The following is a 12004-nucleotide window of genomic DNA, read 5'->3' as shown; positions in this document are numbered from 1 at the left end:
GAAGCTGCTAGTGCGAGCCGAAGCCAAGCTGGATGTGCAGGACAAGGACGGGGATACGCCGCTCCACGAGGCACTGCGACACCACACGCTGTCCCAGTTGCGGCAACTCCAGGATATGCAGGACGTCAGCAAAGTGGAGCCCTGGGAGCCTTCCAAGAACACGGTGAACATTCATTCTTTTCATGACAGGTGCAGTTCTATAAATTAGAATAGTGGAGAACTTTTTTCCCCGAGCAGTTCAATTAAAAAAAAAAAAAAAAAGAGTGGAAGTACAGTGGATCTCAAAATATATAAATTGAAAAATTTTGTGGTTTTCCTTGTCAAGATTTTGATTAATATAGCTTGCAGTTCAAAAAAAGTAACCACCCTATGAAATCACTATGTATTATCCCCTCATTGCTGGCATACCTCCATAGTAACGTAATGTAATGAGAACTTAGTGACAATTTCACCTAGAAAATAAAAATTATGACTCTTTTGCTATTCAAGTAATTAAAATTTGTTACAACAAATGAACTCCTTGCCAATTAACAAGTATCAATGCCAACAAGACTTCTCACATCCATCCCTTATCAATTCCAGCAAAACACCACTAGGTGACAGTATTGCTCTATACACACCTTCATTTTCTAAGGATGAATAAATTTACAATGGTTTATTTTAGGGTGTTTAAATGTGTTGAAACACGGATTGTCCTTCTTAGTAAGGTTTTATAATTGCCAGTGATTATTAAATATGGAGCTAACTTTATTTATTTACTTGATTCTTTTCTAAAGGGGACTTATTTTTTCTTAGATCTTAAATATTTATATTGGTGTATCTAATAGAGGTGTGCGAAATTTCCGATTCTTAGACTATTCGCGATTGGGCCGTGGAAGATTCCAGAATGATTCACAAACATCCAATTTCCGATTATTGAAATCAGTGCTGCAGCTATCGCATATTTTAGTAATCGGTTATTCTACTGAAAATTCTATCGATTAATCGAGCATTCGTATAAACATTTTTATTTAGGTAAAGAGCAATTATAAATATACATGAGAAAACAAGACATTCCATCTAATATTGAACCATTTTCAGTCAATGTTTTTATTTTTGATGTACATTGTTGAAAACTGTGTGACTGGACAAAAAAAAAAGACTAATTCACTGCTTGCACTCAAAAAACCCTAGATCTTATTTAAAAAAAAAAAAAAAAATCTTATTTCTTACCTAAAAATGTCAATACGCTTCATAACACACATCACTTAAAAGTTAGGTGTTTTCCCATGTGTTTCAATGGAATGAAATGGAAAGAGCAGTGATGTTTTGGGGCTGTCGTTGGGCAACACAGACTTTCAACTCCCTCCACAGATTTTCTATGGTGTTGAGATTTGGAGACTGGCTAGGCCAGTCCAGGACCTTGAAATGCTTCTTTCGAAGCCACTCACCCCCATGCTTCACAGTGGGTATGGTGTTCTTCGGATGCAATTCAGTATTCTTTTTCCTCCAAACACGAGAACCTGTGTTTCTACCAAAAAGTTCTATTTTGGTTTCATCTGACCATAACACATTCTCCCAGTCCTCTTCTGGATCATCCAAATGCTCTCTAGCGAACCGCAGACGGGCCTGGACGTGTACTGGCTTCAGCAGGGGGGACACGTCTGGCAGTGCAGGATTTTAGTCCCTGGCAGCGCATTGTGTTACTGATAGTATCCTTTGTTACTGTGGTCCCAGCTCTCTGTAGGTCATTCACTAGGTCCCCCCGTGTGGTTCTCTGATTTTTGCTCACCGTTCTTGTTATCATTATGACGCCACGGGGTGAGATCTTGCATGGAGCCCCAGATCGAGGGAGATTATCAGTGGTCTTGTATATTTCTAATAATTGCTCCCACAGTTGATTTCTTTACACCAAGCGATGAGTGAAGAGTTTCAGAAAACGTTTGGCCTCCGTTATTGCCAACAAAGGGTACATAACAAAGTATTCAGATGGACTTTTGTTATTGACCAAATACTTATTTTCCACCATGATATGCAAATGAATTCTTTAAAAGCAAACAATCTGTGCTTTTTTTCTACATTCTGTCTCTCATGGTTGAGGTTTACCCATGTTGACAATTACAGGCCTCTCTAATCTTTTCAAGTAGAGAACTTTAAGAAAATAAGAACTTGCACAATTGGTGGTTGACTAAATACTTATTTGCCCCACTGTAGTTTAAGCTGCCGATACAGAATGGGGACTTGAGTATTCTATTTACTGTTTTGAACTGTTAACTCGATACTGAAATTGTTGTTTATTTAAGCCTGAGAGGATTTCTGTACAATTTTTGTAACTAATGTACGAAACATTAAAGCAGCTAATAGCTTGGGGTTGGGGTGCTTTAATAATCGATCTGTAATCGAATCGTAGCCTCTCAATCGTAATCGAATCGTTAGGTGCCAAAGATTCCCACCTCCAGTATCTAATATTGTTGCTTCACAAAACCTGATGATAGGATAATTATCCGGACTTTGAATAATGTGCAGTCAGTTGCCAACAATAACATAATTTCTCCTTAAATAGTGCCACAAATTTAAGTGAATAGACACGGTCCTCTCGTAAAGTTAAGATTTTTTACTGGCTGTATTTAGAGTCATCTCATCAGCATCCAGTCGGGGTCCTTTTCACGCTTATATGAAGATCAGTATGGGAGGCAATGACCGTCGTGTGAAAAATGACGACAGCTTCCATTTGGACTGCCAGCTCGGAGCAGAGCGCTCCCCCTTGTCTCGCACCACTGCTTGCACACTACTTAGCCCATCACTCAAGACTGTAGCCTGACACTTGTAGGGAGGCAGCCAAGTGGCACGTACAGTAGCTGGAACAAGTTTATCCCAGAGAGAGAGGCCAGCGCGTACATGTCGAGCCAGATTGTTTCTCCCTACATGGATGGTTGAGACCCTAAAGGCAGGGACACAGCAAGCACCATGTCCAGTCTTAACTGGGGTAGACTGATTATTGGACTTTATTTAAAACATTTTCTGTCTCTTGCGATCAAAATCTGAAAATGTCAGGTTGACTGTCCCATTTTATTGGACCATGCATTCGTGACGTGAAGCAGAACGACAGCTATTCATCAAGCGACCACTTGTTTACGCTGTGGATAGTAGGGTTGTTAAAAGTATCAAAGTATCGATACTGAAATGTTGAATCCCTATTAGGGCTGTCAAACAATTACATTTTTTAATCGAGTTAATTACAGCTTAAAAATCAATGAATCGTAATTAATCGCAATTCAAACCATCTATAAAATATGCCATATTTCTCTGTAAATTACTGTTGGAATGGAAAGATAATACACAAGACGGATATATACATTCAACATACTGTACATAAGGACTGTATTTGTTTATTATAACAATAAATCAAAAAGATGGCATTAACATTAATATTCTGTTAAAGCGATCAATGGATAGAAAGACTTGTAGTTCTTAAAAGATAAATGTTAGTAAAAGTTATGGAAATTTTGGTATTAAAATCCCTCTTAATTTTTCGTTTTAATAAAATTTGTAAAATTTTCAATCAAAAAATAAACTAGTAGCTCGCCATTGTTGATGTCAATAATTACACAATGCTTAAACCCATAAAATCAGTCGCACCCAAGTGCCAGCAGAGGGCGACAAAACTCCAAAAACCACAAATAACATGCAGCCATGGCAGTGTGCGGTCATTTAAATCTGTTTGTGCGGGGCATCTGCGTTAATTGCGTCAAATATTTTAACGTGATTAATTTTAAAAAATAATTACCGCCCGTTAACGTGATAATTTTGACAGCCCTAATCCCTATATGATATTTAAATGCAAAAGTATCGATACTCAGTTATTTGTATTTGCATAATCGCAGGTCACCAGAAATTTTGATTTTGATTCAATTTTGATTTTGATTCAATTTTGATTTTGCACTACAGTTGACAGTAATCAAGTGTAATTTTACATTTTCCTTGTTAAGACATTGGCTGCCATTGACGACACTTGACGACCAATCTAGAGGTGCAACAATTAATCGATGAATCGACAAATAATCGATTGGCAAATTAATCTACTATTTTGATAGGCAATTAATCGTTTAGGAATTTCTTCACCTTGAACTTGTCTAAATTCTTGAATTTATAACATACATATAACTTTTCAGTTGTAAATAATATTAGATTTCTTCATTATATTTTTGTTAAGTCAAAGTAGGACATGAACGAATATCTGATTTTACTCTGGAAAACAACAATTCCCATTTTTGCCAATTTTCAGACATCTTACTGTTTGAACTAGGTTCTTAATAAGGCTGCAACAACTAATCGATTCGATTAAAATTGATGAATAAATTAGTTGCTAACAAATTTGATCAAATTTATTTCAGTAGCCCTTTACAAAAACCTGAAAGGCCCTCGAAGTGCTTTACAACAAAGACAAACATGGTTCATGATAGATAATAAATATAAATAAATATAAAATTTATATATGTGTATACACTCACCGGCCACTTTATTAGGTACACCATGCTAGTAACGGGTTGGACCCCTTTTGCCTTCAGAACTGCCTCAATTCTTCGTGGCATATGTGGAAGCATTCCTCAGAGAGTTTGGTCCATATTGACATGATGGCATCACACAGTTGGTGCAGATTTGTCGGCCGCACATCCATGATGCGAATCTCCCGTTCCACCACATCCCAAAGATGCTCTATTGGATTGCGATCTAGTGACTGTGGAGGCCATTTGAGTACAGTGAACTCATTGTCATGTTCAAGAAACCAGTCTGAGATGATTCCAGCTTTATGACATGGCGCATTATCCTGCTGAAAGTAGCCATCAGAAGTTGGGTACATTGTGGTCATAAAGGGATGGACATGGTCAGCAACAATACTCAGGTAGGCTGTGGCGTTCCAACGATGCTCAATTGGCACCAAGGGGCCCAAAGAGTGCCAAGAAAATATTCCCCACACCATTACACCACCACCACCAGCCTGAACCGTCGATACAAGGCAGGATGGATCCATGGTTTCATGTTGACGCCAAATTCTGACCCTACCATCTGAACGTCGCAGCAGAAATCGAGACTCATCAGACCAGGCACCATTTTTCCAATCTTCTATTGTCCAATTTCGATGAGCTTGTGCAAATTATAGCCTCAGTTTTCTGTTCTTAGCTGAAAGGAGTGGCACCCGGCGTGGTCTTCTGCTGCTGTAGCCCATCTGCCTCAAAGTTCGACGTACTGTGCGTTCAGAGATGCTCTTCCTACCTTGGTTGTAACGGGTGGTTATTTGAGTCACTGTTGCCTTTCTATCAGCTCGAACCAGTCTGGTCAATCTCCTCTGACCTCTGGCATCAACAAGGCATTTCCACCCAGAGAACTGCCGCTCACTGGATATTTTTCTTTTTCGGACCATTCTCTGTAAACCCTAGAGATGGTTGTGCGTGAAAATCCCAGTAGATCAGCAGTTTCTGAAATACTCAGATCAGCCCTTCTGGCACCAAAAACAACGCCACGTTCAAAGTCACTCAAATCTCCTTTCTTCCCCATACTGATGGTCGGTTTGAACTGCAGGAGATTGTCTTAAACCATGTCTACATGCCTAAATGCACTGAGTTGCCGCCATGTGATTGGCTGATTAGAAATTAAGTGTTATCGAGCAGTTGGACAGGTGTACCTAATAAAGTGGCCGATGAGTGTATATATATGTATATATAATATTGTAGCATCTACAAGGACAACGCCAGATTGTTGATGATAATGCATACTCAACAGGAAAACAGTACATTATTTTCAATTAATTGTACCCACCAGGACGCCACGGACTGTATGCAAAAAAAAGAGTGCCACGGGAGTTTAAGATGACGCTCGCCACGCTAAATGCTAATACTGACAAGAACGCGAATGCTATGTTAACACTCAGAGCGACCTAGCATCCCCTTTGCAACGGCGTCACCACCCATTTCTCTCCCTCCCGCTTTGCTAACTCCCAGGCAGCTGTGACAAAATCACACAACAAGCGGTTCATTCAACCAAATTGTAACGCTGCTAACGCGCAGCTTCACGTCCTCAGTAACAGTACTGGTGTTGCAAAGATGTAAAAAGTACACCTGAGTACACCACACACAAGAGCACACATGGCTATTTTATTCCTTCATCATCCTTTCATTAAGAAATCACTATGTTTGCACTGTTATATTTTGTAGTTATTGTCTTCCTTCAAGTCTATGCATCGTAGGTACACTTTCCCTTGGGCAAAAATGAGAGGAGCCTACTTGAGGCGTATTTCACGTACAAGGTGCACCCTTTCTTGAGATGAAAATGATTGGTTACATGCTGACGACTGTCACAACTGAGGAGGAGGATGTTGAGATAATGAGATTTTAGGTTGGGTGAGCTGTTGGAGAAGGTTTTTAAAACATGTCTCTGATTAGATAATTGCTTGTGATCTGATAGCACTCTGAAAATGGATCATGGACGTGTCTACAATGGCTCACTGCCTCTTTGTTTGTTTGTCTTGTTCGCTACAGCTAATCATGGGCTTAGGCACCCAGGGAGCTGAGAAGAAGAGTGCGGCATCCATCGCCTGCTTCCTTGCCGCCAACGGAGCAGACCTCACCATTCGTAACAAGAAGGGGCAGTCCCCTCTGGACCTGTGTCCTGACCCGAGCCTCTGCAAAGCGTTGGCTAAATGCCACAAAGAAAAGAGCAGGTAACCGCCTACAGTGTGAATTTGTAGTTAAACAGAGTTGAAAGTTGCACTTTTTTTTTTGTCTCACCAGTACTTCTAAGCCAGAAAAACAAATGACAGGCATACTGATAATTTAATAGTTGCATGTTAACTTTGCAGTTTATTTTTATTTTAATGACCGCGCCCCAAAGTTCACTCTGTGATTTCACAGCGGCCAAGTGGGCACACGCAGCCCGTCTTTAAACAGCAACATGGAATCCTTGGAGGAATGCATGGTGTGCTCGGACATGAAGCGAGACACTCTCTTTGGACCGTGCGGACACATCGCCACATGTTCCCTTTGCTCGCCGCGAGTCAAGAAGTGTCTCATCTGCAAAGATCAGGTCCAGTCACGCACAAAGGTATCTCAACTCCATATTTTCTTCATCTCTGTCACTTCCTTTTGACATAAAACCATATACAGTGCGATAAGTGTAAACGGGCACCCGACTTGAATCTTGGCGGTTTGGGGTGTTCTACTGGATAATTATTCGCGGGGCCTTCCACAGTTTCGTCCTTCAAGACGATTGTCCAGTTTTGGGGCATGATAGACGCGAGTGGAAGATTTTCTGCTGGCCCCTCCGGACAATCAGCAGAGTTGGTGGGGTGGGTGGGATTTATTTCAGATATTAATAAGTCAAACGTATATGTCAAGCCGAGGCCGGGCGGGGGGATCGTTATGCAAGCGCTGTATTACAGTGAATACATGAAACAATGTTCGCCTTGGTTTCCAGTTTGAAGTGCTCCCACAATTTTTACATTTTCAGTCTTTCCTCTGTGCATTTTTCTTGTCTTTCGTCTGCGTACGCATCGTTATCTCTATATCCATGCATGGTTGAAATCAAATATATCAGCCGCCGCTGTTTTCTTCTGGTATGTACGTCAGCAAGTTGCCCTGCATTAAAAGTAGTCTGGTCAAAACGTGATGCTTAGAGCTGGCAAAATTAAACAATTCCTCGAGGCGAATAAAATTACTCGGATCAATTTGTAAACTGTAGTTATTCGAGTATTCGTTTCAGTTTGAGTGTTTATCACAAATAGAACCATCATTTGTGATCCACAAGAGCATTTGAGTTTGCCCTCTAAATATAAAACACCCCAGTATAAATCTTAGAAAACAGCCCCAAAAAATACCTGTGAACACATACAGTATAAAACTACCTGTTAAAAGCCCTGTGCGACAGTATTTGTTGAAGTGACATCAGTTCCCCTATGTTTTACCTACAGATTGAGGAGTGTGTGGTTTGCTCTGACAAAAAGGCGGCTGTGTTGTTCCAGCCCTGCGGCCACATGTGCGCTTGTGAGAGTAAGTTAAACATGTCCAAATTTTGACAATGTTGACAGGAACGTGATGAAAATGCAGAGTTGTTGAGCATGTTTTGCCCTTTGTCCATCCAGACTGTGCGAGCCTCATGAAGAAGTGCGTACAATGTCGGGCTGTGGTGGAGCGCCGTACCCCCTTCGTGCTTTGTTGTGGGGGGAAAGGTATGGAGGATGATGATGATGCCGCAGATGATGATGATGTGGATGATGATGATGATGATGATGACATTAGTGAGTGAATCTTCCACACGTTCCCTTTTAATTCCTTTTCCGGTCCTTTCTTCACTTCCTTTTTCCCTTCCTTCTGCTGCGACCACTTTTTAAGCATGCCCTTTCTCTTATGTTTGCATCAATTGTATGTTTTGTCTGTTTCCATCTATTTTAAATCGTCAATGTTTATGATTTACTGTGTGAATCTGTTATTAATTTGATTTCGCCTAATGGGGAAAGTAACTTCAGTTCTGTATTTTCTATTAGATGAGCTAAAAAAAAAAAAAAAAAATTTTTTTTCATTACTATTTACTGTAAAGCCCCAAATAGAAGTGAGTATGACATCTGTTTTAACTCTTTTCAGTGTCATTGACGGTGATAGCTGTCCAATAATGTACCTCTTTTCATCCTTCTACTGTGATATTAGTTTGTCACGAGTAGATGTCCAATCCATTTGAGTATCTATTAAGCCTGAACGATATATCGTTTAAACATCGCCATCGCAATGTGCGCGTGCGCAATAGTCCCATCGCAAGCACGTGCGTTAGTTTTTTTTTTTTTTAATCCACATACGCCTTGCTTTCTGATCTGCGCACAGCCTCACACCCTCCCTCTCCCAGCCCTTTGTTCCTCTCAGTCACTGCAGCACTTGCTTATTAAAGTTAACGATGGCTTTGATCTGGCCAATGAAGCCGGGCAGCAATCTGTCAATCATCGTTTAACTTGTTAAACAGTTTCTGCAAAGAATGTGTGTGTGTGTGGAGACGTTGGAGACATATAAATGCCAGAAGTGATCATGAGGAGTTTGGAATTTCTACATGTCACTCCAACGGTCACAGCTAAGGTAGATAAACAGAAGCATTTAATAAAGCCAAGCATTTATCTACTACAGTACTTTATTCTTGTTCAAAAATAATTTGGTTGGACAGTTATGTTTAAAACTGATCATAGTTATGACATTTGAAGTGCTTAAAAAATTTATTTATATACATTTTTTAAATCACTTTGGGGGGAAAAGTCAGAAAAAAACATGTCTTATATGGATCTCTTTCCAATGCTAAATCTGAATAAATACATTGAGCACAAAAAACACACACAAAAAAAATTGTGTGGGGGGTGGGGGTGCACTACTTCGTGGTTTTTCACTTATCGCGGCGGGTTCTGGTCCCCATTAACGGTGAAAAACGAGGGATCACTGTACACTGTGGTGATGGTGAGTCATCCAAAGTCTTTCTAAACATCTATTCAAGTCATCTAGTGAAAATTTCTTTAAAAAAAATATATATACATTTTTTAAAATTTCGCAATATATCGCAAACCCCCCAAAAATCGCAACAATAGTTTTTTCCAATATCGTTCAGGCCTAGTATCTATCGCCGTCAATGTGAGCCAATTAGTTAAAAAGGATGACACTAATTTTTGTCAAGTTGCGTTCACAAACTCATCTTCCTGTCTATATATGAAAATGCCTTTTTATACTCATCTCTGGTTCAGTTGTACATCTTACATATTCGACTTTGTGTTGAGTTAAAAGGGAAAATGTTGCAAGGTCACAAAGTTTATATATTACTGTATGTCATCTGGTACATTGCTTCTCTGTGTCGGGAAGGGGGCGGGGGGTTGTGGGGGTTAGCAGGCATGCACCCATGCAAGGGGCAGCATTGAAATTTGATCCCTTTCTTTCATCACGGCAACACCAGATCTTAATATTCAGGTGCATGAGATGCTAGAGTCAATCAAAAGGGTCTTTTTTCCCCCCCTTATTTCCTGCTGGCTTTTTCTTCAAATCTCTTTCTGAATCTGAACCTCGCTCTGGAGGCTTGTAGTGGGTAGTTCCGCTAGTCTTAGAGGCCAGCTCTTAGCTATAGCTGCTATAACAATGTGACTGGTTGTTCCCAGCAGGGAGCTCTAACTCTATGGCAGGGGGATCGCAGGATCTTCTCCAGCCCAACAATCTGGCACTAAGTTGGTGTAAGTATGCCTCCACAAGCCCCTCTCCCTTATCAGGGCTCTGAACACACTGCTGCCCTGGCCCCCTTTTATGACCCCCACACCCCCTTTTACTACTAACACACACACCACCATGATTAGATACAATCTAATGCAGGAGCTGTTTAAAAATGTGTATTATTGCCTGTGTATTATATTACACTGCAACTAAAATTCAAATTTTGAAACTGTTTGAATCACCATTGGGAACTTCATCAGTTTATGAGTAAACCATTTCATCACGAGAGCCTAATACAATCACATTAATAAACAATGTTTATTAAGTAATGTCAATTTTGAGCAGAGGTGGGTAGTAACACGTTACATTTACTTGAGTAACGTTTTGAGAAAAATGTACTTTTTAAGAGTAATTTTACGACACTATACTTTTTACCTGTACATGAGTAGATTTGTGATGAAAAAAACGTTTCTCTAACTCCGCAACTTTGGTCTACACTAGAGTTGTTAGATTTTTCCTCTTGATTCTACATTTTAAATTTGACCTTATTTTCGCCATAGATGTCCAAATTGGCTCTACCAAAGGGATGTCGCAACAATAATCACTGACTCCATTAACCAATCAGATTTAACAAAACTGTCACATGACCACAAAGCTTGCAGTCGGAAGTCCTGTGATTACGCCAGCCTGTTCAATTAGGTGGCATTTTTAAAGCGACGTGAAAAAGCAACTATTACAACATTACTCAGAACATTACTCTTTGCACTAGATTTTTGTGTATTTTTTGGTCTAATATGATCAGGGTTATGTTACAGTATGTATACTCACCGGCCACTTTATTAGGTACACCTGTCCAACTGCTCGTTAACACTTAATTTCTAATCAGCCAATCACATGGCGGCAACTCAGTGCATTTAGGCATGTAGACATGGTTTGAGACAATCTCCTGCAGTTCAAACCGAGCATCAGTATGGGGAAGAAAGGTGATTTGAGTGACTTTGAACGTGGCATGGTTGTTGGTGCCAGAAGGACTAGTCTGAGTATTTCAGAAACTGCTGATCTACTGGGATTTTCACGCACAACCATCTCTAGGGTTTACAGAGAATAGTCCGGAAAAGAAAAAATATCCAGTGAGCGGCAGTTCTGTGGGCGGAAATGCCTTGTTGATGCCAGAGGTCAGAGGATAATGGCCAGACTGGTTCGAGCTGATAGAAAGGCAACAGTGACTCAAATAACCACCCGTTACAGCCAAGGTAGGAAGAGCAGAAGAGCATCTCTGAACGCACAGTACGTCGAACTTTGAGGCAGATGGGCTACAGCCGCAGTAGAGACCATGCCGGGTGCCACTCCTTTCAGCTAAGAACAGGAAACTGAGGCTACAATTTGCACAAGCTCATCGAAATTGGACAATAGAAGATTGGAAAAACGTTGCCTGGTCTAATGAGTCTCGATTTCTGGTGCGACATTCGGATGGTAGGGTCAGACATTGGCGTCAACAACATGAAACCATGGATCCATCCTGCCTTGTATCAACGGTTCAGGCTGGTGGTGGTGGTGTAATAGTGTGGGGAATATTTTCTTGGCACTCTTTGGGCCCCTTGGCACCAATTGAGCACCGTTGGAACGCCACAGCCTACCTGAGTATTGTTGCTGACCATGTCCATCCCTTTATGACCACAATGTACCCAACTTCTGATGGCTACTTTCAGCAGGATAATGCGCCATGTCATGAAGTTGAAATCATCTCAGACTGGTTTCTTGAACATGACAATGAGTTTACTGTACTCAAATGGCCTCCACAGTCACCA

At 40.6% G+C, this 12004-nt stretch overlaps 1 protein-coding gene across 6 annotated transcripts in view; it reads left to right on the top strand.

Annotated features, from left to right (window-relative positions):
• Positions 1–12004, top strand: part of mib1 (MIB E3 ubiquitin protein ligase 1) — a 127574-nt gene that overhangs the window by 102957 nt on the left and 12613 nt on the right. Inside the window, exons 15-20 of one of the 6 annotated variants that reach the window (XM_057856692.1) lie at positions 5–163; positions 6516–6697; positions 6888–7077; positions 7943–8021; positions 8114–8200; positions 10151–10219. In XM_057856692.1, coding sequence (XP_057712675.1) covers positions 5–163; positions 6516–6697; positions 6888–7077; positions 7943–8021; positions 8114–8200; positions 10151–10219 — 766 coding nt within the window. Of the gene's footprint in view, positions 1–4; positions 164–6515; positions 6698–6887; positions 7078–7942; positions 8022–8113; positions 8270–10147; positions 10220–12004 lie in introns of all 6 variants that reach the window. The other 5 variants (XM_057856691.1, XM_057856690.1, XM_057856689.1 and 2 more) reach the window with 5 other exon arrangements.

Source organism: Corythoichthys intestinalis, chromosome 14, assembly GCF_030265065.1.
Source record: "Corythoichthys intestinalis isolate RoL2023-P3 chromosome 14, ASM3026506v1, whole genome shotgun sequence".
NCBI lineage: Eukaryota > Metazoa > Chordata > Actinopteri > Syngnathiformes > Syngnathidae > Corythoichthys > Corythoichthys intestinalis.
The sequence above is the reverse complement of the archived record's forward strand: the minus strand, read 5'-3'. Positions and strand labels throughout refer to the sequence as shown.